Genomic DNA, 26,408 nt, shown 5'->3' on the forward strand with positions numbered 1-26,408 from the left:
AAATTATTTACTGTATTGTTTATTACCTTGCAACATAAAATATCTTCCTGTGTCAAAACTGAACAGATGACACACGGATGTACTGAACCCCCCAGCTTGAGGACAACCACAGCTTATTCAAACACATTAACAGTGTACATGTCAATGTTCCTTTTTAATATTTTTTTTTTTTTCATTTTAATAGCTTACAATAGATTCAGTGACATTTTGTCAAGATAAACACTCTCCAGTCCTTTTGGGCTCTGTGAGATTTAGCCGGATCAAACAAGTTGCCATAAATTGCTGTTATAACACTGTACAACTTCAATGAAAAACAAAATTAAAAACATTACAAAACATAATGTATAAAGATACATTATACAGTAACTGCAAATTCACATAAGTAAAATCATGTGAACATTAGTCCTAAAAATGAATACATACACAACATGTCTCATGTGGCATCAGTATTATACATAAAGAATCATGACTCTGTTTTATATTTCTGGTGTTGCTTATTCAGTACATGTGTCTAATTGCATCAGTGCATTTTTTTATCTGCCAGGTGCATCACAGCAGTTAATAGCAGGCTGGTTCACTCAGAGCCTACTCACTAGCCTCACCCTTCTTAAACTACACAACACAGGATTTAACTTGGCATGAAGGGAAAGTGTAGTAATAATGTTAGCATCAGCCAGTCCCCAGTTTCCTGTCTCTTGCTCTTCGTCCAGATAAAGAGGGCATTGATAGACTGGTAACTGAGGGGCAGTCGATGGAGAAGCATCTGAGACTTGGACATTGCTGGCATCCCTTAAATATGAGCTATCTGTTTTCTTAACTTGAGCCTTGACACAAACAAGAGGGAATGAGCAAGGCTGAGGAGAGTGTGTGTCTTGTACGGCTCCTATCTGTGTATCCCATGATGCCCCTCTCAGCTCCAGGCCACACAAATATAAAGCATCTGTGGGAAGTGAGGCTGGGTATGTACTATCACTCAGAACCTGGAGAGACAAGAAGACTATTAGTTATCATCCTGCAAGACCTGCAAATGGTTAAAGTCAAGGTAGTAAATTACTTTTTTTCACCCACTGGGTTCCAAAATTGAAAAGCTCTTTTAGTTTTTCATTCTTTTTATACTTTACCTGAAAATGCAGAGTTATATCACTGACATATTTGCGATTTACTTGAGCAGCCTCTCTCATCAATGCCACCAGAATGCCTCTGGCATTTTTGAAAGCAGATAGTCGGTAGGCACCGGGTGGATCTGAAGTGCTGTAGTGCCAGAGATAAGCCCTGAGCAACTCTGCCCTCCTCTCCAAGCGAGACAAGTCAGTGAGCTTGAGGAGGGAAGCGAAGGTTGGCGTGCTGTTTTGAATGGGCTGTTGGAGCTGTGAGAGGAGTGAGGATACTGAATCAATGAGATCATCCCACTCAGCCTGGAGGAAGTCACATAGGGGACTGTGAGAAATGGCTCCTGCATTTGTATATCTGCTGTCATTCTTGTGTGTGAAGTAACTCTGCAGAGCCTGCAGTCGGTCTCTAGCGTGGCTGTAGGCTGGCAGTGTGACAGGCTGGTTCAATTCAGTGCTGAAACATCTTGTTGTTCCTAGAGTCTGGGAGGCCTGCAGTAGTATGCTCAGATTGTGGCTATTGATCTTTACTATCTCAGCTGCCACATCAGCACTGAAACCCAACACAAGGGTATCACTGATATTTGCTGAATCCCAAGGACCCTTCTCCAAAACCTGCAGCAGTCCTGACAAATCTGAGGACATGAAACATAGCTCTTATCAATACACTTACACAAAACATTTGGCAACCAAACACACACACACACACACACACTGGCTCTAATGCTTCTAAGTACTTGCTACTTGTTGTTTACAATGTTGATTTAGTAGATCAGCCTAATTTCAATGCTGCAATCATGGAACTTGCTCTACATCTGAAAACCTTCCATGCTCCATTTCCTCCACTTCACTGTCCCATCACTCTGCGTGTAATCTATATACTGTACTATGCAAAATACAGTATTATCAGGAAGTTGCTTGGTTACCAAAGTTCCCAGTGCTGCTGATAATATTTGAGAGGATGTGTGGTCCACTGTCCGAGAGAGGTGACACTGTATTGAAACAGGTCTTGGCAACACTCTCTACCACCTCCAAATCCGCAGAATCTAGCACATGGCCGCCATGCACCAGATTGACTATGATTAAAAAAAAAAGAAAGAAGATTAGACCATAACAGCAACTGAACTTATAGGACAGTTTTAGCTATTCATGCTGCCTCACCTGCTATATACTGCAAAGCCTTAGTCTTATTATGGCAGAGACTGGCAATGCAAATGTATGCGTCCACCAAAGCCTGGAGGTCTTCCTGGCTCCTTTAAAACAGGCAGAAATCCTTGATGTATATAATAATATCATCAATAATATGAAGATTATATCCACCATTTCAAAAACACACATCGGCTTTGAAACACTGGTTTGGTTGGTTTTCCTCTAAATTGAAGCAGAAGTTTTCAATTTGTTAAAACTAATTGAATGAATGAAGGAATCTACTGTATATTATCTACAGTTTACAATATATGAGCCACTGTCCTCACCAGCAGTGGATTCTCCCCTGGCCCAGGTATTTATAGGTCTGTCTCTGCAGTAAGACAGTATGGAAGATGGCACAGTGTAGAAGGAGCTCCAAGTTGTCGGCTGTGACACTTGACAGTGATTGACGCTGTATGACAGGCACCACCTGTCGCAAAGAGCAACTCAACTCCTCCTTCACATCCAAGGCAGAGTCACAGACCAGAGGCAGGGCACACATTCGCACTGCCACTGTTTAATGATAAAAATGATAATCATCATTGTCATCATAATCATTATTGCAACATGAGTAACAAACGAGACAAAGGCTAATGTTTTTACTTAAGCACATTTTTTAATTTGCCATGAATTAAATTACAGACGAACAATCATGAATGTTATTGAGAAAATATAATCACAAAGATCATGACATTGCTTTAATTGAGAAAAACTGATGTACACGTACTTTTATCCTCTGACTGCACACCAATATTGTGAGTGTATAGTGTTATGTTTGTAGAAAATCAGACTGGAAAATATTTCTAGCTTCATACTGAGTGGTTGTGGCAAAAAGGAAAGACTGGTTCATCTTTCCTGCAGCTATGATGACTAATCCTTGGAGACTTCGATAGAGCAGTGCAGACAAAAATTTTAAACTTACCAGGTATGGAGGAGGATGCATTTTCTTGAGTTATAAACCACAGCCGGAAGAATGGGTGTATCTGGCTTTTTATGTCTGGCTTCACTGTGTGGAGGTATGTAGGTTGGCAGAAAGGCAGATAGGTAGACAGAGATGGATGAATATGGTTAGTCAGTACTGTCATTGCATGCTCTCTTTTAGGCTTTTGAACAGGACTCATAAATTTTGTTCTTATCATAATATTTGTTAATGCTAATGAATGATACAAATCCAGCTTACACTGGTTCTTGACGGACCACCCACCTTTGAAAGAGGAGATCACCTGATTGAGGTGCATCAGTACTTTATCATCCCATTGGTCCAACAGGTGACAGTTATTAAAAACCAACCAGTGGCCATTATTAACTGCTTTGTCCAGAGTTGAGAGGATGAACTCTTTGTCACACAGACCTCCAAAAGAAATTACTTTCACCTGAACCTAAAACACACAGTATTCATTTAGAAAAACATCAAAGACTGCATAGATGTACAGTGTTTACAGCTATTAACTTGACACAAAATAAATCAAACAGTATATATTACCTCCTTTGTTTCTGCTACACAGCAGGCCAATTGTTTTATTAAGTGAAGAGGCTGAATGCTTGTCCAGTTATCTTTGCATGGACTAGGCAATGTAAGAATGATGGGTCCCTCATGTTTGACAAGAAATCTAGAGAGGGCCTCTGGGTTCCCAGTGTGAGGCGCCTCAGTTCCTGTGGTCTGTCCAGACAGGCAGAGGTGACAGGCAGCCATGGCCTCAGCGAGTTCCTCTAGGCAATGTGGGATCAGGGTCTTCCAGAGGAGAGCCCGCTGTAGCAAGGACAGATGGGAGTGAGAGCGAAAAGGAACAGCCCCTACTACAGTGGAGGACGTAAAGTGCAGGTACTCCTGCCACTGAATGGGGGAAGTGGCAAGAGAGGCAGTCAACCCTCTGAAGGATGGGATCCTGTCTAAACAGAGAAGTTCTGGGTAGATATGAGGGGATATCCAGCTGGGCAGTGAATTGCAGGACTGTGAGGCGGTGGCAGGAGAGGAGCAGGGTTTCACTTTAGTGACAGGACTTTGTATGTCTACAAGGCCCTTGAAGAAGGCTGCCTTCTCTGCCTCAGAGCAGAGATGGTTGTGCTGGAGCAGAGCCACAGACACCAGTAGCTTCAGAACAGCAACATGGCTCTTGAAGAGACAAGGTCTGTATTGGACCAATAGTTGGTCTACCATCCTGTTCATGATCTCTGGTATTATGCCTGCTGACACTTTCCCAATGGTGTAAGACACAAATGGCCTGCCCTTTATAATGAAGGCCTTGCGCAACAATGTGATGAAGCCAGATAAGGAAAAGTAGTAGGCAGGGGAAAGACGAGACACCTCCTGCAAAGCCTGGTAGAGGGTGGCAGCTAGCCTCATTAATTGTCGAGGAGCAGCAAACAGGGACTCATGGTACTTGAGCTCCTCACTTAGACCCTGGATCTCCGCCTGTAGTTTCTTCATTGCTTCTTGACAAACAGCCACACGAGGGAGAAAATCAGATTCCTGCAGCAGTGTGGTGTTACACTGCAGTATGTAGTCCATCAGAGCATCCTAAGACAAGATTGCATACAGTCAATTGGTGTACAGCAACTATAAACAAAAGCAGATAATTTAATTATTATTATTTATTCATTATTATTATCTATCAAGTAGAATTTGGCATGAAAGCACTACATTCTGTTTTAGTTTGACTTAACAATAGAAATTAGCTTTTTCATCCATTGACCACAGACACAGCAGTAGTTTCATTAAGACACAGCATACATTACAAGATTCAAATCTGGAAAATATCGACCGAGAATCACTCAAGTCTGACAAATATCAGCTAGATCAAGAGGCAAACTGCGGAGAGCATTTAGATGATGACATGACTTGCCACCTCACAAAATTCAAGAATCCTGAGAAAAATATTTCAACAAGGTATTTTAGATATAATATGTAGGATTTTGCAAGGACATTGGCTCAAATTCACAAACTGATTTTGGTGCATACTTAAGAAGAAAACTAACAATGACAGCTGCTATGGAAACAAAGACTAATCTAATTAAGTGAATGAAGGGTTGATGCTGATGTGTGAGAGGAAGCGAAAACTGTCACACACACTTTACAGCCAGCTTGTAATGATGTAAATTCCAAAATAATGTGTATTGACCAAGACCAGGCCTCAATGAGCAAAGCAAAAATTTTGGGCAACAATTATAAGGCAAATGGATTGTCACAGTCAGGCAGGAATGGTGCTGTATGCCAATTTTGTTTTGTTCAAGAGAAAATATATCCCCCTATGTCCAACAGTAATTTGACAATACTTCACTATATCATATGAAACTAAGTGATCAACAGGAGCAGAATTTGCTTGATATGATTGTATATACTGGTTTAAGTACCTCTTCTGCAACCAGTTTCTTCTGCAGCAACTGCTTGTTATTCTGGAACCGCAGGTGTTGAATCAGCAGGTCTTTACACTCAGACTGCAGCAGCTGTGTCAGCATCAGCTCCTGGATCTCTTCTGAGCTCACAGAGAGGTCAACAACACATACCTGAGCCAAGATGGACGCAGGGATCACTGAGGAACAAGAGCAAGAGTAAATGGTTAGTCACTACTTTCCAATAAAGAGCTCATTTCCAAAATGTTCAGTGTCCAGTTCATTTTTTCTGTTTTAATATATTCCATCTTAGGATGAAATTCCTTATAAGCAGAGTAATACAGCAATAACATATTTTTGCACTGTGTGCGGAAATATTCTCTGTGAATAGCCATAAGTGTTATCACTGAATTACACATTTAGACAGTCACCAAGACAAATTCCCGCACATTTATGGTGCTGGGGTGATAAATTAATTTGAAAATCCTTCACTTCTTTTGCAAGTGAAATGCAAAAATGAGACAGCTTTAGCCAAGTCTATCCCTTTACAGTTGTATTGCCTCCTTCTTACCACTGCTAAGCAGTCGGACAGGCAGATAGGTGCTGAGGAAGAGGCAGAACTCAGGGTGGGTCAGCTGTACATGCTGTTTTAATCCTGGAAGGCGACATCCAGCAGGGCGTGCCAGTCTGGCCATAAATTGTGGACTGGGGACAGCACGTTCCACATGAGTAACCAAGACTCTTAAACCTGCAAAAAGAAAGGTTTAGAATGAATATAAGGCTGAAAAAAGGCACTTTTAACTTTGAAATGATACCATATTTGGCACCAAATTAACTACTACATCATGCAAAACCAAATAAAAGCAAATATCAAAAGTTTTGTTTTATATGTGTAACCTCCACTAACTCACCTTTCTCAGCAGCCTGGTCCAGTTTGTCCAGCAGCTTTGGATCATCAGCACAAACCACCATCCCACACTCTAACTCCTTCTCAAGCATGGCCTTCTCTCCTGTAGAACAGACACTTACTGTACTGGTTTTAAGATTTATAATTCTGATCTTATCTTATATGGAGTCTGTAGACTACAATAACTGGTGGCCTTAAACTATCAACATAGACTTTGTGGAGATTTTGTCTATACATAAAGAGGATAGGAAAAACTGTGATTTTCTGTATACAGTTGCTTGTAATGTTGGTTAATCAGGCAGGTAATACAATCATAGTAAATTGAATACCTTTGGGTGTTATAGCTATGGGCAAAAAATAAATTGATGGCAAGTTGTAATGGGGATTAGTTGCTAATTTGATGAATAAAAAAAAGGTTAAATTATTTGTAGTAGTACATGACTGGACTGAACTGCTATTACAAACTTTGGCAAAGATCTCAGAGAGAATGGATGACACAGGATCGAACAAATGGCCAAATCCCAGCACAGACATTTGTAAATCTAAGGACATACCTTTGATGAGGAAGTTTTGGGAACTTATCTCCAGGTGATGCTGGGTGTCTGCCAGTAGAGGCCAGCGCTGAACCCAGGTATTCCTGCAGCCCCACAGCAACAGCTTCACTACCAATCTGGCAGATGCAGCATCCTGGAGCTGCCACTTGTTCATACCTAATGCCTGACCCAGAGGCAGCTGTAGCCTCTTAGACACAGGGATAGGAAAACCGAGTGTGGGGTAAGGAGGTGCTGTGTCAGGGTATGTAAACAGGGAGGCTCTGGGGTCCTTGGGGTTTATGTCGATGCTTCCTGTCTGACATAGCTCCCTCCACTTGCTCAGCAGTTCTGTGCGTACATCAGGTGCAAAGGGGCCTAAATATGAGGTGATTGCAGCCAGGATAAGGGCATCTCCTGGTAAGGTTTGGTTATTCAACTCTGCCTCCTGAGGGGAAAATTGAGAAAAACATATTTGTTTCAATAGAAATGATAATAAATTAAGTGGCATGTTTAATGACACATACTGTATATTTGCAAATTCTGTTACCTGAGCAGCAGCCCTCCAATCTCTGACATGTATCTCTAACTGCCCTACAGCTGTAGCAGCTTCTCTTTCCATGCTCTCAGCTCTGTGCAGCTGTAACAGTTGCTCCTTCAGGGCCTCCTGTACAAACTGCAGCTGAAACTTTAAATCCTCTAGGAAATAATATGCATCCTCCTTCTGCTGCTTGGCCAGGTACAGTTGATTTTGTGCCTCTCCAGCCAGCACCTCCAACTGCTGCTTGACCACCAGGTGGTACTGCATACAGCAGCACTCATACACAGCCTGGACCCATTGGCACAGGGACTCGCAGGCCTTGCTCACCTCTCGCACAGACTCTGGTACAAACAGGGGGCTTTTAACTATCTGGCCAAGCTGCTGCAGCTGTTCATTTGTCAGTCTGTAGCGGTCAAAAAATTCCAACTCCTGAGAAAAGGAGAAGTTAACCAACCTGAGTAATCTCAAAACAGCCACTAAATTTCAATTTCAAAACTACAATGGCAAAGTAACTGACACATTTCTACACAAATTGGAATGATAACTCAACTTTGTTAACCTTGTCAACCTTGTTAATTTGCATGTAATAGTACTGTATTATGTCAAGCAAGTTAGTAGCGTCAAATAGTTTGTCCTGATATAGATGTTTTTCCCACATACCTGGAAAAAGTTGGATTGTCCAAGAAGCTGTTTAGCACTTTCCCAGCCTGGTGGACGATTAAACAACAAACAAATAGCATCCATGATTTTTACCACTCCATCTGGTGGATCTCTGTAGTGGCGTACCTCCTCCAGGTCAGATGGATTCAAACACTTAAGAATCTTGAGGCCTGACTGGAATACAGATCTAATCTGGGAAACAAAATTTAAAATGTCAAGGTCATTTTCTGTGAAACTTCTATGAGATGTTCTGAATTGTTCTAAGGATTTGACAACACAATATCAGAACACATTATTATGATTTTATCTGTAAATAATACAAAAATTTGCAATCTGCTCACCTGCTCCTGAGCGTGATTGATCTGCTCTTCAAAGTGATACAGCTTGTTCTCCGCTTCTACACATTTCTGCTGGGTTTCCTCAAGCAGGCTCCTCTGATCATCTATAGCTCTTAGGAGCTCTTTCTCAAGCTGCAGGACAGAGAGAAAGGGGTCAGAGTGGTAATACAGATATCTAAAATATGTAGTTTTCACAAAGAAATACTGTGCTACAGTATAAATAATACAGACAAAACTCTAAGAATTTTTTTAATATTCAGATTGCAATTATTATTTATGGGATGGTTCAGGGTCACATAATCACTTTTTCAAAAAATGAGATGCAAAAACTAAATGTTGCTTTTGAAGAGTTTCTCAATTAATTAAATAATAAGATGCCCTTGAATGCAGTACATTTCTACAATATATTTGTTTCAAATGTTTGAATCATGACTGCGGTGGAAAAGAACCTCCTGTGGTATGGACACTGTGGCAGTCAATACTGCTGCAACCATACACAGACTATTGATTCTGCTTAAACTGCATATACACTACCTGCTGTGTCTCAGCGACTTTCTCTTGCAGTCTTATTAAGTCCTGTTTGTACTTCACAGCTGTGCTGCTCACGACATCCAAATGAGACAGAGCAGCAATAACTCTGAAAAACAAAATAGTTATTGTAGACCTGCAAATTTAAGTATGATTAATTAAGTAGAAGAATATTTAAAGGATGTCAAGAAATATAATTTAGACCTGTACAGTCTCCTGAAATCATATAAAACAGCCCTGCAACAAATGCTTCCTTTGCGAAGGTTACTATCTTTAATTTTTGTTGTGACTGTTTCAGATATTGATCAGGGTGTAGTTTGTGGTGCAGCTGTGTTTGATTGCATGATAATTTACAGTGCACCAAATATTTTGTTTCTTTTAGATATGATAGAGGGTCACAATATCAGATAAAGTTGGCAAAGTATCATCACAAATATATTTGCATTTGTACATCATCAGTCAGCACATTAAATACTAGAGACACAGGGACAGGGGAAAATGATTCTTCAAGTGAAAGACCAACTACCTGTTGGCTTGGCCCTGCCATTGCTTGCGCAGGTGGTTGCAGAGGTAACCAAAGTGGGCAATGAACTCCGTATACGTCTGGGGGCTGAAAGGCTGAGCTCTTAAAAGGACAGAAGCATACTGACATGCAGATTGATGGATTCCTGCCATAGCCACAGACAGACTGGCCTCTGAGCCTTCTCTCTTCACTAAGTTAAAAGAAAAAGAAGGGTGTATCTTGGTACCGTCTGGAATAATACTACCAGTAGAAACTGGTAAACATGAAATGGATATGAATCACTTTGGTGGTCTGACTTACTTTTTGGGTCACTCATTTTCAGGCATTGAGAAGCAACTTCCACCAAAGACTGATTGGACCAAGGCTGGTACACCTCCACACAGCAGCTGAGGCTCAGGGCCTTGGCCATTTGTACCTGGATCGCAATAGGGTAAAATGTTCTCCATAAACCTCCACTATTTAAAATCAAATTGGAAATGTAATAATTTCTAACATAATTTCCAATTTTAAGTTAATTGTGCAACATACACTTAGCATACAGAGCTATTGCTATCCAAAATATCACATCACAGTAGAGACCAGGACTGTGTGAAGGCTGTGTACACTTAACAACATAGGCTACAGCTGCAGTGTGAACCTCACTGACTTTGCTGTGATGTGACAGTTGGTGTACAAAGGTTCCTGCCCCCATTCAACTTAAAAAGACCAGTTTGATAGATATTGCATCAATCAACCTTGTTGTCTTAAATGGTTGTGCCTGTACTGATTTCTCCACCTTACTGCTTGCTGGCTTAGTTTTAAAATTCATTTTTCATGACATGATCACATTTTGCTTGCAAATGTTTGTTGAATATGAGGTGTAGCTACACTTTTTTGGATGAATGTGGTCTGAAAAGTACTGTTTGTTTTGTTATGCAATACAGATACAAAGTGTCAACGACGAGTGTAGTCATAAAAAAAATACTTATTTACATTCCATCCAGGGGATCCATTGTTGGCAGGTATTTCACTGCTGTCTGAAATGGTGAAGGGCATCAACAGGAACACATGTACATTTCTGTGGATTCGGCTCAAGTACCTTCGTTAAAAAGAAAAGAACAAAAAAGGTTTACAAAGTACACACATTTTCTTTTCCGAATACTTAACTGCAAGCAGTTTACTTGTCTACAGTACCACTAACATATAACTGAATGTATTAATGAATGCATACATCAGAAGTACATTAGCACTACATTACACTTTTGGATGTTAGGATGTCAGTAAATTCCAAATGAACACTGAATACATTGCATGTATTTCTAGGCCTAATCTTTCAGTGATACAATGTAACAGGAGGGTTGAATACTAACAACTACTAGTTGTCTCTATGTTAGTCCTAAATAATGTAGCAAACTAGGTCAGCAATTAGGTCTTCTTACTTCTCAAAATTCCAACTGTCCCTAAGATATCTTCTGGAGTTTTTCACAGCAGTCACTCTGGAAACAAGGTTCCTCAGGTCCTCCTCTGTGTGGAGCCCGGGGTAGGTACTGTGGGCCATAGCCACCAGAAGTTCTTCTCTGACAGATGGGCTAATTCCCTCATGGACAAGTATGATGACATTAACGCCATCCATTCTAGTTTGACTCCCAGCCTGTTTTAGGATTTTATGCAACTTACTCTCATTACCAGGATGTATCTCCATCAACTGGTAGCCTGTAACATAGGCGGCTAAACGCACAGATGTTTTGCGGCCTGTGCCTCTGTCTGAGCCAAACAGCACACCATGACCTCCTGGAATGAGCAAAGCCCTGAGGATATGTAACAGCTGACACACCCTCTGTCTGTGTACGATGTATTTGGATGTGATGTTGTGGGCATTATCAACTTCCTGTCCTTTGTCTTCCTCTTTTCTGTCCATGAGTGCAGAAACCTTCTGCACTAGTACATCAAGGTCTCCCTCCTGGTAAGAAGAACTACATTTGAAATTGTGTTGCTGAGTCATTGAATTCAAGGCCTCAGAGAGCTCAGGACAATATACAAGTTTAGCCATTACATCCTCCATATGCTGAAGAATCTGGGGTTGCAGAGGGTGGGGTTTTAGGCTTGTATCTTCTAAATGATTGTTTTCAGATGGAAAGGATGGATCAGTCAATGTATAGTCTTTCTTCAGGTCTAATTGGCCAGCTGGTTTTGGTTCTTGTACCAGATTTAGTGTATCTGGACTCTGACCTATTGGCTTACAGGTGCCTGCTGTGTCAATGGGTAGTGTGTGAACAGTGAGACTTGTGACAGCAGGTGGGCAATCTAAACTGTCAGAGTTGAGTTCATTGACCAATCTAATTCCATAGTGTGTTGTTGCTGCCTTGGCTATGAGTGACTGAAGAGTTTTGCTTTCATCCTCTGAGCATAACCTATCACTGAAAGTACGCATGCACTCATGCATCCAGAGATGTGCTATGTCAAGCACTGTTGTTGCAGGCCCTGTCAGGACTGGAAGAAAACTTGGTGTTGCATACTTCTTTTTCTGCATTGTCGCTGTATTTGGGATGTTAGGCTGCCACAGGCACATCCCCCGAAACACCTTTTGCAGGTCATGATGGGAGAACATAAAGTAGGGCCTCTGCACATTGGGCTGGAATTTTTCACCAACTGCATGATACAGATTTTTAGTTGCAGTGATGATACAACATGCCATATCCGCAACACTCTGGATAAATGGCATGTTTTGGAGCCAAAGTTTTAGCTGAGGAGAATGGATAGACAATATACTGTCTATGGTTAAGCTAGGAAGCACAAAGATGGAGAACAGGCGTGAGAGCCTGGAAGATATCAAGTGACTGTGGTGGTTGCCCAATTCAAAGACACAACAGGTAGCCATGTAGCTGATGGTTCCAGGACTCAATAACTTGAAGTGGTTGGTATCAAATGTAAGAATCCCTCCTTTTGAAATACTTTGTCGTAGCGTCTCTAGGGCCTTTGACATCTTCCCAAACACATCTATCAAAAGGAAAGATATACTAAATTGATACAGTTTAACACATTGTACATTTAGATTTAAATTTCAACACATTTACTCCCCCTAAGGTACTTTTTCCTACTCACCACATGGGGCTTCATGCAAATCATCCACAAAAAGAAGCAGGCTTGACTGTTTGGTCATGGAACCCATGGTATCTTTGCAGGTCCTCTGGCAGCTGATGCCATTCAGTATTGAGCGCAGGTCTCTGGAGCTCAGGAGTGGATTGGCTGGTAGGCTAATGTGTGGCTTGTCAAAACTCAACAAAGAGTTACACAGAGTGGTTTTTCCTGAACAGGGCTCTCCTGCAACCAACACTGGCTGATTTGCCTCCAACATGAGGTTCAGGAGATATGTATATTTCCTGTACTATGTAAATACATTAAGACTCTTATTAGTTCAGATATTAAAATGTACATGAACACTAAATTTATGTATTTTGTTCAGGACAAACCTTGGGAGTGATGGAATTTGTCAACAGTGATTCCCTGGGGCATATCTTACTGTCGATGCCAAAAAAGTGTTCAAACACAGTCTCTTCATCTGGAACCACAAGTTTGTACCGGCTATTAAACAGAAGCTGGCGGGCTACAGTGTCAAACTGTGGCCAGTGGCTGAAATAAAAACATAAAATATACAGTATGAGAAAAACTATGACTTGTATTCATTTTGGAGGCATTTTGGTAAAAAAGTTACAAGACATTTTGATGGCAATAATACACGACTAAAACATTTGCCTGGTGTGTGCGTACAGTATGAGACAGGTGACAACATAAAAGGTCATTTAGGATTGTCATACCGAGGATGCAGATGTCCACCAAACCCCCAAATATAGGCCACCAGAAAAAGCCCTTCTTTCATTTCGGCATCTGACGTGTCAGTTCTATGTAGAGGTATATCTGCTGGTATAATCAGTGATAAACATAGCAGTTGTTTGAAAAGTTAAATCCCTAACTTAACTACTACTTATGTTAAATTTTTAAGAACATGAGTAATGGTCATACCTCTTTTGTCTATTTGTGGTGCTGCTTCAGATTCCTCTACTTCCTTCCCAAAATGTTGTAGGAGGGCACGAAGGATCCGACTGAATGACATGATTTCTTTCATGCCATATATTGAGCTTTTACAAGATTCTCCTTCACTATGAATTGCATTTTGCTTAAGCAAACTCAGAGTGCTGGAGAAAAGATCTTCACCCAGACGATTCCACATTTTCAAGGTCCCTTGATCCAGTGTGTGTTCACAATGGAGAGCATCCATTTCACTCTTCCACACAGCCTTCCACAGATCAGTCCCTGTGAAATAAACAAGGCTGCAACGAGTCACTACAGAGGGACTTGCATCACTTAGGTCAGTGATTTCCATAAGTAGCTTAAGGTGTGATTGGGACGGCACAAGTGTTTCACCTGATGACAGGTACAGATATGGGTCCTCGAGATTACACAGTGTGGTTAAGTAATCTAACCAGCCAGGTTGCCCCACAGGCTCTCCATCCATTACAAGCCATTTCATTATTGTGGTCTGATCACTTTTCTTCTTATTCTTGCACATTTCAGAACTTGTGCGTTCACGTCGTTCTGAATCTCTCAACACCTTTGCAACAGCTCCATCTTGCCATCCTCTTTTTTCACAGAAGTAACCAAATACCTCTTCGTGAGACATGGCATTAGGAAATAAGACCACAGTGTCAATGTAGCTCCAGGTTAAAGCAGAGATCTGTGACTCTGCTTGTGGGGTACCTTCTTCAATCATATTGTCATTTTCAAACACATTTTCCACTGCCTTGGCAGCCAGACTACTGAGTGCTCCAGCTAGAGCACTAAAACAGGTTGTTTTTCCACTACCTGTGTGCCCTACAAGCATAACAGCCTGAGAGAATGTCATGGTATGGTAAAGTGTAAGAGCACTGCAAATCATTTCTGTGTCAGAATGAAACAATTTCCTCTCTAATTCTTCTGTAACTGCCTCTTTAAGTTGCTTCTTTTCTTCTTCATCAATATATTGTTGAAAAAGAGGAAACTGGCATGCTATGGGGAATGTGTCCTTGAAAATGATGTAGAACTGTGAGGCTTTCTTGGGCTCATGAATAACAGGTAATAACACAGAAAGAATTGCTTTGACAATAGCTGTCTCCTCCATTAATCCCCGTATAATTGAGAAATGAGAGCTGCACGACATTGAAGGCTTTTCAGCTTCTTCTCTATCATTCTCAATAAGTCTGGCAGTCACATTTTGTGGAGGTGTAAGATCAGTTTGTTCTGCAGCCAATCGTTTAGCCTTATCTGAAATTTCTCGTTGCCTTACACCTTGTTGTAACTGTATTTCAGAGGCAGAGATGATCTTTTGCAAGACCACAAGATAACCGCTCTGGTCTTGAGTGATGACATCAGGCAGATAGAGCAAATCCTTGGCCAGGCTGATGAGGGACACCAGACGTCGACTTAAAGACATGGCCTCTGAGAAACCAATGGAGGCCAACATTACTTCTGCAATGATCCTGTAATCTGGATGGGTTAATGCAACAGGTCTGGTTGCAAATCGGAGACTTTGTGGAACTTCAGATGTGTACCCCTTTGATGAAATGAGAACACATCCATAGCTTAGGCTAGCAGAAAGGCTTTTCCCTGCAAGTACCATATGGCATTCTGGATCCACAATGTTTTTGCAACCTGTGACCCCATCAGTAGTCCCATCCTTTAGCTCCTCATTCACACTTTGATTCTTCTTTTTCATTAACTCAGAGAAGGATTGGTGAATGTCTTCTAGATACTGTCCCAGTGATGACTGGATCCCTTGTGTTAGTAAGTCCACAGAGTCCAGCACAAGCCATGCTCCAGTCTGGAGAGCACCAAACAACATCTGCTGAACAACATTGGGTCTCATGCTTGGACAGCACTGTATAATGACAACCTGTCGTCCCAGCATTTTCCCTAACTGGACCACAGTCTTTTTCTTTCCAGACATGCAAGGTCCACTCATAAACCCACACCTGTAGCTTGTCAGTGCAAGGAGAATCCCCACTATCCCCCGATCTGTGGAGGGAGTGTGCACCATCAGCCAATCTTCTGGACCAAAATACTCATAACCATACTGGAGTCGATGGCACAAAACATCCACATAACATGTTGAATCATCATTGCCTTTTACACTCTGATCATCTGAGGTTATACAATACTTCATTAAACTCAGCCATTCAAAAGAAGATTCCAGCTCACATTTCACCTCCATGAGCTGAGATAGCTGCTGTGCATGATTCATTGTAAGTTGCACTAAAGCACGCAGGCACATCATCATGTACTTAGAAACCAGTGATTCACTTTTAGACCCTGTGATTCTATCCCTTATGGACTGGCCAAGGGTTTTCAGTTTTGCACAGTTGTATGCCTTTATGTTGCTTAACTTCATCGAGCTTGATTCTTGGAAAGCTTGTAGAACAACTCTGAACCATACTGCCTCCTCAGCCACCAGCAGACACTGAAGGGGATATTCAGACAGCATATCCAGCACAGGTTGTGCATTTTTCCTCCTATCAGCAATATGGAGCAGGATGTCTCCAACTTTCGTATCACATGACAAGTCTTGATTGGATGGTTTAAGTTGGCTTTGTACATCAGCACATTGTTTCAGGAGCTGTTCCATGGTAAACTTGAATTGTTTCTCAAAGGCACAAAGCCAAACCAAGGGATTGCAATTTGGTTCCAAAGGAGAAATAAAAGTAATGTGCTCCTGTAGGCTGCCAAAAACCCCAAGCACCTTCATATGTCTGTGGCTAACAGATGTAGCCCCACAACCTTTTAGATCTCTTGTATTAGATGGCATTTCATAGTCCACCTCGAGCCAACGTACCCCTTTAAAGAATTTGCGTACAAAGGGTAGCAGTGTGGAGGGTGTTGGGTGAAAGCAGAGTAGTTCTATTACTTCCCTGTCACTCAAGAACCAGACTCTTGGAAACACTTCACAGAGGGCATCCCGGAGATCCACCATCTGGTTGTATATAGCTTCCATTGTAGAAAGACCATTAATGAGGATCTGGCAAAGACTATTACCATGGAATTTATCATTTGTCATCTTGGAATGCACAAGGTTCAACACACGAAGGTCAGTTGATATAGTATGCATAATGTTCTTAAATGTTTCATCAACTGGTTGGAAACGCTCCAGCTATGGAATAAGAAGAAAAATAAGCATTAATTTGACATGTAAAAATAAAGCAAAGCACTGACATTCATCAGTTTCAAAGCATTGTAAAAATGATGTTGGTTTGACTTTTGATGACACAGGGACATACCAGGTCCACTCTCTGAACACTAAAGGATGTTTCATGAAACACCTTGGTCAGGAAGGCCCATATTTGCTGGTATCTTTCAAATAAATCAAGCAGCTTCCCTATAAATATTGAAAGGGAAAGCAAAAATCAATAAACTGTATTCTCACAAGTATGTTCTGTTTCTGCACTTGGAGGAAAATACTGAAAATCTTTACCGAGTTCTTGTAGTGACTGAATCCAATCTTCCACCTGCAACCTGAATTCAGTGCTGTGTGAGGACTTCAAAATGATGGACAAAGACATCAAATCATTTTCGGTCTGAGCAAAGTGGATTTTCGTATCTAAAAAAAAGCATATTAGCAGATCACAGAATATCATTTCTACATATTTCCTTCTGTTGATGGGGCCAAATAAGTAATTCAATAAGCATGCAGTAAAAAGTAAGACTCAACACCAACTACAACAATGACTACATCTGTATTATTAATTTACTAGCTTGTTATTCAGTCAGTTGTTATTCAGTCTCACCAATGACGATGAATCTAACATCATTACAGGACTTTTGACTGGCAGTTTGGGAATTTGAAATGGTGCCAGCTGTGGGCCTCTCTGTTAATCCATGTTGTTGCTCACAATACTGCCAAACAGGAACTCTGAATTTATCCAGCTGGAAGAGTCTGGCTTTCCATTCCTGTTGAAGCCTTTGGAAGGCCTGCTCCATGTCACACTCTGCTTGTGCATCCCTGCATATCTGACAAAGTAAAAGTTACTGTAAGCTAAATCAGTTGAGTGTCACATTTCAGTGATATATGAGGATAATTTGGTGTTGGTTGAGCCTATCGGTTTTCACCTGAAATTTTTCAACAAATTATTTCTGCCCTTATGTTTCCTGATTTTAGTACCACTGCCACAGCATGCTCAATATGTAACATCTCTTTGGCTCCCACCTTATTAATTAGTTCCTGGTGAACTTCAAGCTGTTGAGACATCAGTTCAGCAACAGTCACCTTCTTCTCTGGGACATATAGTAGGCCCATGCCTGTCAGATGGAATGTATTTTGATCATATTAGATATGCTGTGGTTCACAGAACATGCATGTGTTACACTATGGGCTGAGTATCTGACCTTGGAAAATAGCTTTCCAGTGTTTATGTTTGAGTGTCGGGCTCTGCAGCTTGGCCATGACTGCAAGCTGATGACTTAAGCTCTCTAGGATTCCCAAAGTCTCCTGCAGCACTGCATCATGTGTAGGTATGGTGCTTGTTAGAGATATAGCTTGCTCCTGCCACTTGGCAATTTTCTCTTGAGCTTGTGACACCACAACCTGACAGAAAAATATTTCAGAAGATTAATATTAGCAGTAAGGTCAGAAAGATCAAAAGATAGAGAAAGAGAGCTGTTTTTTCAGGTGAAATACTGAGTTGTTGTCTTGGCTTAGCTGCAATTTGATAGCAGCCTCTATATATATTATATGACATGACAGGGGATCAAAACACATGGGTTAATTATCTCTTGGTTCAGATCACATGGACAACGATGACAGCTCAGTGTTTTTCTATCTTTAAAAAACAGTTTATTTAATTTTAGACCTTGTACTATGCTATAGGGTGTGTTTGCTAACACTTCAGATGCTAACATTAGGCTTTTTTTTCCAAGAGAGAAGAAATTTTAGAAGGGTATCAATTAAGACCAAAGCAAATTCAAGTTCAAGTATATTTTAACCAAAATATATAAATTGTGATTGCTATAACTACATATTGGGACTATAAAGAGTATTTGTTTAAAATGTACACATCATTTTATACAAATTATTAACTGTTTGTAAAATATCATCATGTCAATAAGCAGACAGAGGTTCATTTGGCATCTTACCTCAGTGAACAGCAACTTTCTCCACTCTTTTATCCATGTTCTGTATAGAGCTGTCAGCTCCCACAGCTCCTTACGGGCCTTGATTTTGTGAACATCTGTTGTTAGAATGGTCAAATCCATTGGATTTTCTAATGGAAAATCATGGGAAACATAATGGTCTAATTAGAAGATGAGAGAGTGGAAGAATCTTTTGTAAGTTAATGGCATGACAATAGTATTTTCCATGGATATTCCAGGATCAAAACCACTGTTAATGTTCCATTTGTTCTCCTTTTTCAGTATGTAGTTTGAATGTGGCAAATCTGCTGCTGCAACTGTCACACAAGACAATACATTTGCCTTAGTGTGGGTCATGCATACTGTAATTTAATAAAAAGTGTTTTGCTGTGGTGGTCATGTTCAATAATAACTTTTTCATGCCTGTAACTGCTATTTTCAAATTCCCAGGTCTACCGCAATGATACAAACTCTCAATATAAGGAAAATAAACAAATGACTTATGATTTATTCATTCATTTATATAATTCAGAACATCTCACCTTGTAGATTTTCACTGTTCCTACTAAGCTGTTCCAGCTTTGTTTTGAGAGTATGCACATGAGCACACATGTAGTTCAGTTTGGAGACCATCTCATCAGCATTCTTGGATGGATCAAGGAATTGTCCAAAGGTAGCTTTAGAGACCATATTTTTAAGGTCACAGACCAAAAATGAGAACATTGTGTCCAATGCGCTAGCCATTGAAGGAAGATGATGGCACACAATGCTATCTGCTTGTTTCAAGAGAGGAAAAAGGCAATCCCACAAGCCCAGCATCTAAATATAGAACACAAACAGAAGCACACACACTGCAGTGTCAAAGAAGTCATAACTCAGATGTGATCTAACTGCTGTAATCTTCTGAAGTTATGCAATAAATTGAGCTGTACAACTTTAATGTGACAATTCATTCAATCATTTTCTCTTTTATGTCAGCAGACCTTTTCTTTTAAAGTCCTCTCCTGTTCAGTCATTGTCCTATAGTTCAAGCAGATGTCCCGGAGGGAGTGAATGTACTCCAAACGTCTCTGCATGTCAGACAACTTTTTCACAGACTCCCTGAGCTGCAGAGAGAAGAAACATTTAGGTTTGTTTAAAATAATTTTTGACATTATATTCAACATGTAATTAATTACATTTAATTCATTTTCAAAAATATATCTTTAATTTTGTTAATTTTAGATTTTATCTAAAATAAAATTGCACTCACTCATCCTAATTCTACAATTACATACTGGAATATATTCATTAATGTTTATTTAAATTATAGTATTGCAACTGTTGAAATATACCATCTATCACCTGATTATGCTTGGATTATAAAATATAAATCCAGAGCACATTCGCTCTGGAAAGGCAGGTGATAAATAATTCAATTAAAGTGAATATGCGACCAAAAGAGGAGTTGCTGGGAATCTGAATCTTCCATTTGCCATCCTTGTTAAATAAAAAAAGGTATTGTCTTTTTATAGGATCTTTTATTACCCTTTTGGCTGTTTTATCCATCCTAACCATAACCAGTAATCTACAGTATTTCTCTTCTTTACATTTTGTCTTTTTCTTCTTTAATACTTTATTTTTTATGCAGGTAAGTAAAGTTTAAAGAGTTTCTATACCATAATAGCGTATTTTGAGAAGTCATGTAAGTCTCTGGGTTCTGTCTTGAGTTCAGCAGTAGCCCTCTCCAAGTCTGATACGAGGCTCTCTGAGTACAGTCTGATCTGCTCAGCTAGCTGCTCTTGAACTTCTTCTTCAATAAAACTCAGATGTTGCCCTGGAGAAACAAATGGAAAAAGCATAGAAGATCAGAAAGTAAGTCTTTCTATTTTAACAAACCACAAAAATTAACTGGCTGTTTCTTATGGGAATGTCCCATTTCATTACTCCTTCCTGGTTTGGGGCAATGATTATTTAACTTCAAGGAATCAAGGAATTGAGTTTTTTATACACAATGGGGAGAAGATTAAGTAAGTCATGTAGTGCAGACATACCCAGATTTTCTTTTATTTGGGTGCAGAGGATGATGAATAGCTGGTTGGAGGTAGAGACTGATGAGGGAAGTGTGTGGATTCTTTCAGACCAGTGGCGCACCTTCTTAATATGCTCCTCATACAGTAAAGCAGACTTTACGGACTCCAGAGAGGCTGGATTCCACTGACTAATGAACAAATGGATGTCTACCAACCATCTGTACCTCTCACACAGCTGCTGGATTTCTGATTGAGCTTCCTGTTCAGTGACAATAACAAAAAACTGTGACAATATCTAGAAATACATGCAGATACTGAAAATATTTTACATGTGTATTGATTATGATCGACTTTTTCTAGAAATGAAAGTCACAGTCTTGCCTGCATGATGTTGATCTGCTCTTTCTCAGTTTGTTTTGAAACATCATTGCTGCTGATCTGCCACACCAGCTGTCCTTTTGAGAGAGGATAGTAGCTGCCATGCATCTGGTTGCCCTGCACCATTATCAAGGTCTGTTCTGGCAGAACCAGCGAGTGAAGTGACTTGTCTCTGAACAATCGCCAGCAGCAAAACTTTCTGTGACAAGCCATCCCATCATTGTCCTTATTTTCCCCTGGGGGTTAAAACACATGGAAATCATAATCTACATTTTAACTAAGTAAATAAATTAGCATTGTGCATTCTGACATGCAAAATTGTATCTGTATCTTTACCTTTAATCTTTAATCTTGATAAAACAATATTATATCTTTAAAACTGCAAGCATTAACGACAACTTAAATGCAAAAGGCTGTACCTGTAAAAGCAGGATATTCAAGTGAACTGAAGTCAGAAATTGAGTCCTGAGCAAAACCAGAGCTGAAGAATCTGTTGCTGACCTCCAGGAATAATCCACAAGTGTCACACATCTACCAGAGCATAAAACTGTTATGAGGCTGGTTATAAACTCATGATCAAGACACTCGCAATATATACCAAATTTAAAATAAGTATGACCATAGCTTCTGTGAATTTTGAGATACTAAAACCTACCATCTTTCACAATTAAACATATTTTAGTAATCGAGCCACCAATCCTTTTCAAACATTCACAAATATGAGACACACTTTCTAGTAACAGTAATACCATCCAGTGCCAACAACTGAAAAATATACTGTATAGTAGATGTCAATGCCACAAAGGGTTAAGTTACTCTAACATTTAGCCAGCAAACAAAATGAAATTCATCTGTATTTACAACTGTGGAAATGTATAAATCACCTGAATTACAGAGTCGCCAACAGTCAGCAGCGCTTCACTCACTGCCTCTTGGAACTGATGTATTGGTGGGTTTACAGTCAGCTGACCACTAGCACTGACACACAGTTCGGTTTGGAAGAGACAGCCCTGCTGAGATTTCTCCCTCTGACAAGTACAAAAAACAACATTTATTTGATTAAATGGTCATTAACTGCTTTGTTATTTTTTTTTTTATCTGATGCTTCCATTATATTATGTAGCAGTGGTGCATCATAGTAATTCTAGATTTGGCTCCATATCTTTCCTGGTAATAGCTATAGAGCAGGCTGCAGCAGTGTTCAATCGGTTTCCATGACTTAATCTTAACTTAAAAACCTATGTGTTAAAGACAGAAATTACAATGCTATTATTTTTTTGCCATTTTTTCTAGCAGGAAGGTTTATGTTTTTGTAGGGATACACTGCTACATGAATGGAGTTCACAAATGATCTCTTGTCACCTTCAAAACATTGTTGAGGAAAGAGGTTACATGTTGTCTGATGATCGTGATGAGACTCTGCACAGTCATTTGATTAATGAGAGCAGCAAAGTTGCCCAGTTTGTCCAAGTTGCTTTCAGCCTGGGACAACTCTTTCTTCAGTTCCTGCTGGTGAGCCAGATGGAGGTGAATGGGCTCGAAGCATTTATTTGGCTTTTTAGCATATTCCATGTGCAGCTGGAGCTCCTGGTAGGCCTTATAGCTGTTCTCTTTCACCTGGGGATAAAAGAGCATTACTACAGTAGTAACATTTGAATAGCTTATCTTCTAAAAACGATGCCACCCAGAACACTGACCACATGCCCATGAAATGGACAGGCTTCTTTCTCAGCTGAAACTATAAAAGTTCTCATTTCTCATGCTCCTGAATGTTACTCATGAAAAAGAAATGTCATGCTCTCAAATACTCAATAATTAATGCTATGCTATATAAATTACACAGGTTTTAGTTTTAGCTAGTTTTGCATTACGTCAGAAATACAAAAATGAAGTACCACATTTAGGATGACAGTGCGATACTGTGATAACTTCCCCAATATCTGCAGACACTCTTGATTATTAGTGATCAGAACATTCTTGAATTCCAGCAATGTGTAGGTTCGTGACTCATCCTGAGGCAGCCAGCGTGTCCTTTTCAGTTCTTCAATTGCTCTGTAAGAGATATAATATTATTAGTGGGAAATCTGAACATTTAATGTTAACCCTGTTTGTCTTACACCTTACTGTACATGAAAGCTAAAGGTCAGAGTTTAAATTAGCTTAATAATAGCATATTAAGTATTATAACAAAAGCAACAATTCTGCTAATACTGAATCAAAAGCATCACTTGCCAGCTGACATTAATCCCATTATTGTATAATTCAAGACTGGAATATTTGATGCGACTCACCTGGAGAAAAGAAAAAGGGCATTTCTGAACTGAGGTACAGATATGAGCAGCATACCCTGCAGTTTGTCACACTTGCGCTGAAAAAAGATCTTGCGCACATTTCTACGCCACCTGGCACAAAAAACACCAAGCAGGTAAAGCCTGAAAAAAACATCACTTACAAGACAGAAAGCACAGCTTACATGTACTTTTACTCAATTTTATACATTGTATGTATTCTATGTTTTCACTTTGTTTTTATTTTATTTCATTTTGTATTCTATTTTCACTTTATCTTATATCAAAATGTTTTATTTCTTTGTACATTTACATGTTTTTATGTTCATTTTATGCCTTTTATGACTTTCTTGATGTGAAGCACTTGGTGCATGTAATTTCTTCTGTATTTTATTTTGTATGAAAGGTGCTATACCAATAAAGCTATTATTATTATCATTATCATTATTACTATTACCAGGTAAAAGCTTTCCGCATTCTGAAGTCCCTGAAAAATGTGATTTCCTGCAAAGCTGTCCACAACACAGACTCTCTGTACCACTCTGCCAGACTGACAAGTCCACCATAACCCCTCTCTGTCACATGTAGGACAGTATGAGAGGAGAAGACATAGTGCTCAGAACCAGCTTCACTGGAATGGACCACTCGCAGGTCGTAGGGCCTAAAAGAAGAGAAGACATGTGTGCCTTTATACATTTCATTCATATTTAAACAGTGTGCATTGCAGTAGAATAACTTTCAAGTGTACCTGTAAGAGTCACTCTCCACTTCTTTCAGGTGATAAAGCTCCAGTTCTCCCAGGTCTCCTTTCCTAACAAATAGTTGAACTACCTCTGTGCCAGTGAGAGGAATGTTATTTGGTTTGGTCGCCTTTTTATTCTTACTTGTTGTTACTTTCATTGATTCATCTTTCTCTGTGAAACTGAAACAATAAAAGTGAGTGTAAACAACAGAGGAAGGTATGCTGTAGGACTTAGCATAAATCTGTCAGCTACTTTTTCTGTCACTTTGTATAGACCTATGCCTATTACCTACAGGATATCATAATTATTACAAATTTACTCAGGCTCATTTTTCCTGATGTAGTATGATAACAGCATTGTATTTGTTTATGTCATAAATTAGTACAATATTTCTCATAAGCTTAAATTGGAAATGACACTCATACCCAAAACTTTTAAAATTGGATCAGATTGAATCAGAGCGTGAGTCACATTCTAAATCAGATCTCTGTAATTATTTAATTTACCTCTTTGCTGGTGACTCATCAGCAGTTCTGACAGGGATGTCAGTGGCTAATGCTGAGGCCATTAGTCGAGGTCCTTCTGTCCATTTTGCGTCACCAATGGCCTTCCCTGGTCCTACTTGGGCTATAAGACGAGGAAGTTCCACCACTGATAAAGGTCTGTCAGAGGGGACACTTTGACGGATGGAGGTACGACTGAATAGAGACCTGCCCAGTGAAGCTGCTGAGAAGCATGGTGGCTCTGGGTGTATAGGAGGTAAAGTCACTTGATACCCAGAAGAAATACTGACAGTTGGAGAGTGGGCCTTTTTCTTGACCTTGGTATTTGGCCTAGAACTGTCTTTTCCACATGTCTGAGATGTTCCACCATGGGATCTTTTCTCTGAAGTGGCAGCGAACATGCTGCTGATCTCTCTATGAATATCATCAGCAGGTTTAGGTACCACAAACTTTATCTTTCCAATCTACATAAAGACCTTTTCTGGAATTTCTGGAAGGTAAAAAAAATACATTAATGAATAGTGTGAGTCACCATGCACTATCATATTATGCTTTACCTATCCTGCATTAACTGGCTACATACCAAAAACAGAATACAATATTCTAGACTGGGATGTCAGACACATTTATTACTGTTGCAAGAGCTCTACTCTTACTGACTGTAAGCAACAAATTCAGTTTTAGACAGGTGAGGAGTGTACTTAGGCAATAAATAATTGTTTTCCTAATCTACTGTCTAGATTTGCACTAAAAATTATAATACCATATAAGTCACTTCATTATAGTGTCACATATCACATAATAATAATAACAATATATCGAAATGGTGACATATTTTAGGATTTGTAGTGTCAGCATTTCGGTTTATAACTGGTATGTAACTTCTTTTTTTCCAGATACTCCGTCCCTTGCTAGAATTGGGAAAAGCTGCATTTTTCTACTGAGATTTAGCAAGTCATAATGAAATAAAGTGCAAAGATAAAATCTTGTCAATACCTCCTCTATGTGTTAAACTAACGTTAGTTACTTTCAATTGCAGAAACAGCTTAATTAGCACAGTCTAATGGGTCAAAAGCACTGATTTACTTGCTTTAACCGATAGTTTTTTATCCTATATGAATTCTAAACTTAACATGATGCTTTAAATTAAACATATAACTTTTTGTGGGTTTCGTTATTCTCCATTTCAGTAGTGTATAACATTAAAAAGTTGTACTGTTTACTAACCTTTGTTAGTTAGTAACAGCTAACCTAGTTAACTAAGTAGTAAACCAAAGACGTTAGACTTCCCCCACCTGTTCTTAATACGGCTGAAGTTCAAATACCAAAACAACTAGAAAGCAAAAGGTGTGTTTCAGAAGTTAAATAACTTATTCAAAACAACTAACTAGCTACAAAACTACGAAATAACAGAATTAACTTCGGTGACTTTCTTACCTGGCTGAGCAGAAGTTGTCAGTGCAACCACGGCGACGGCTCGTTGCCTCGGTAACGCACAGAAACTTCAGTTGGGCAGTTGGGCTGGTCTCTTTGCTGGTGAAGGTCAAGTATGCAGAGTTTACTCTGCTCCTAACCTTTAACCTTACAGCTTTTTTAAAAAATCTAATGTAGTTTGTCGCGACTACAGCGCAAAACCGAAAACTCTGACATGTTATGTGCTTGTAACAAAAGTATTTCCCCTGCTGTCTGTGTACAATT

At 39.7% G+C, this 26,408-nt stretch overlaps 2 protein-coding genes across 4 annotated transcripts in view; both read right to left on the bottom strand.

Moving 5' to 3' along the window:
- LOC121910310 (extracellular serine/threonine protein kinase FAM20C-like) overlaps window positions 1–26,408 on the bottom strand; it is a 35,190-nt gene that overhangs the window by 2,281 nt on the left and 6,501 nt on the right. The gene's annotated exons all lie outside the window — the stretch shown is intronic.
- Window positions 136–26,337, bottom strand: LOC121910298 (dynein heavy chain domain-containing protein 1). Of its 3 annotated transcripts, none has more exons than XM_042431472.1 (44): window positions 26,148–26,337; window positions 24,714–25,200; window positions 24,213–24,386; window positions 23,922–24,125; window positions 23,468–23,578; window positions 23,072–23,228; window positions 22,539–22,793; window positions 22,061–22,204; window positions 21,596–21,707; window positions 21,180–21,412; window positions 20,820–21,057; window positions 20,445–20,602; window positions 19,770–19,892; window positions 19,329–19,605; window positions 18,790–18,917; window positions 18,043–18,241; window positions 17,864–17,955; window positions 17,445–17,667; window positions 17,132–17,257; window positions 16,938–17,035; window positions 13,654–16,810; window positions 13,449–13,548; window positions 13,104–13,263; window positions 12,736–13,018; window positions 11,073–12,630; window positions 10,627–10,732; window positions 9,955–10,069; window positions 9,658–9,844; window positions 9,138–9,240; window positions 8,607–8,735; window positions 8,266–8,457; window positions 7,615–8,034; window positions 7,089–7,512; window positions 6,539–6,637; window positions 6,199–6,375; window positions 5,649–5,827; window positions 3,781–4,815; window positions 3,502–3,676; window positions 3,220–3,303; window positions 2,585–2,810; window positions 2,271–2,362; window positions 2,036–2,185; window positions 1,122–1,744; window positions 136–980 (listed from the first exon to the last, which is right to left on the bottom strand). In XM_042431472.1, the coding sequence occupies exons 2-44, from the start codon at window positions 25,109–25,111 to the stop codon at window positions 579–581; spliced, it is 13,626 nt and encodes a 4,541-aa protein (XP_042287406.1). In that variant the 5' UTR covers window positions 25,112–25,200; window positions 26,148–26,337; the 3' UTR covers window positions 136–578. The 3 variants fall into 3 exon arrangements, with proteins under 3 accessions (XP_042287406.1, XP_042287387.1, XP_042287396.1); XM_042431453.1 differs by having other exon boundaries at window positions 13,449–13,551; XM_042431462.1 differs by lacking the exon at window positions 26,148–26,337 and adding an exon at window positions 26,006–26,130 and having other exon boundaries at window positions 13,449–13,551.

This window comes from Thunnus maccoyii, chromosome 2, assembly GCF_910596095.1.
Source record: "Thunnus maccoyii chromosome 2, fThuMac1.1, whole genome shotgun sequence".
NCBI lineage: Eukaryota > Metazoa > Chordata > Actinopteri > Scombriformes > Scombridae > Thunnus > Thunnus maccoyii.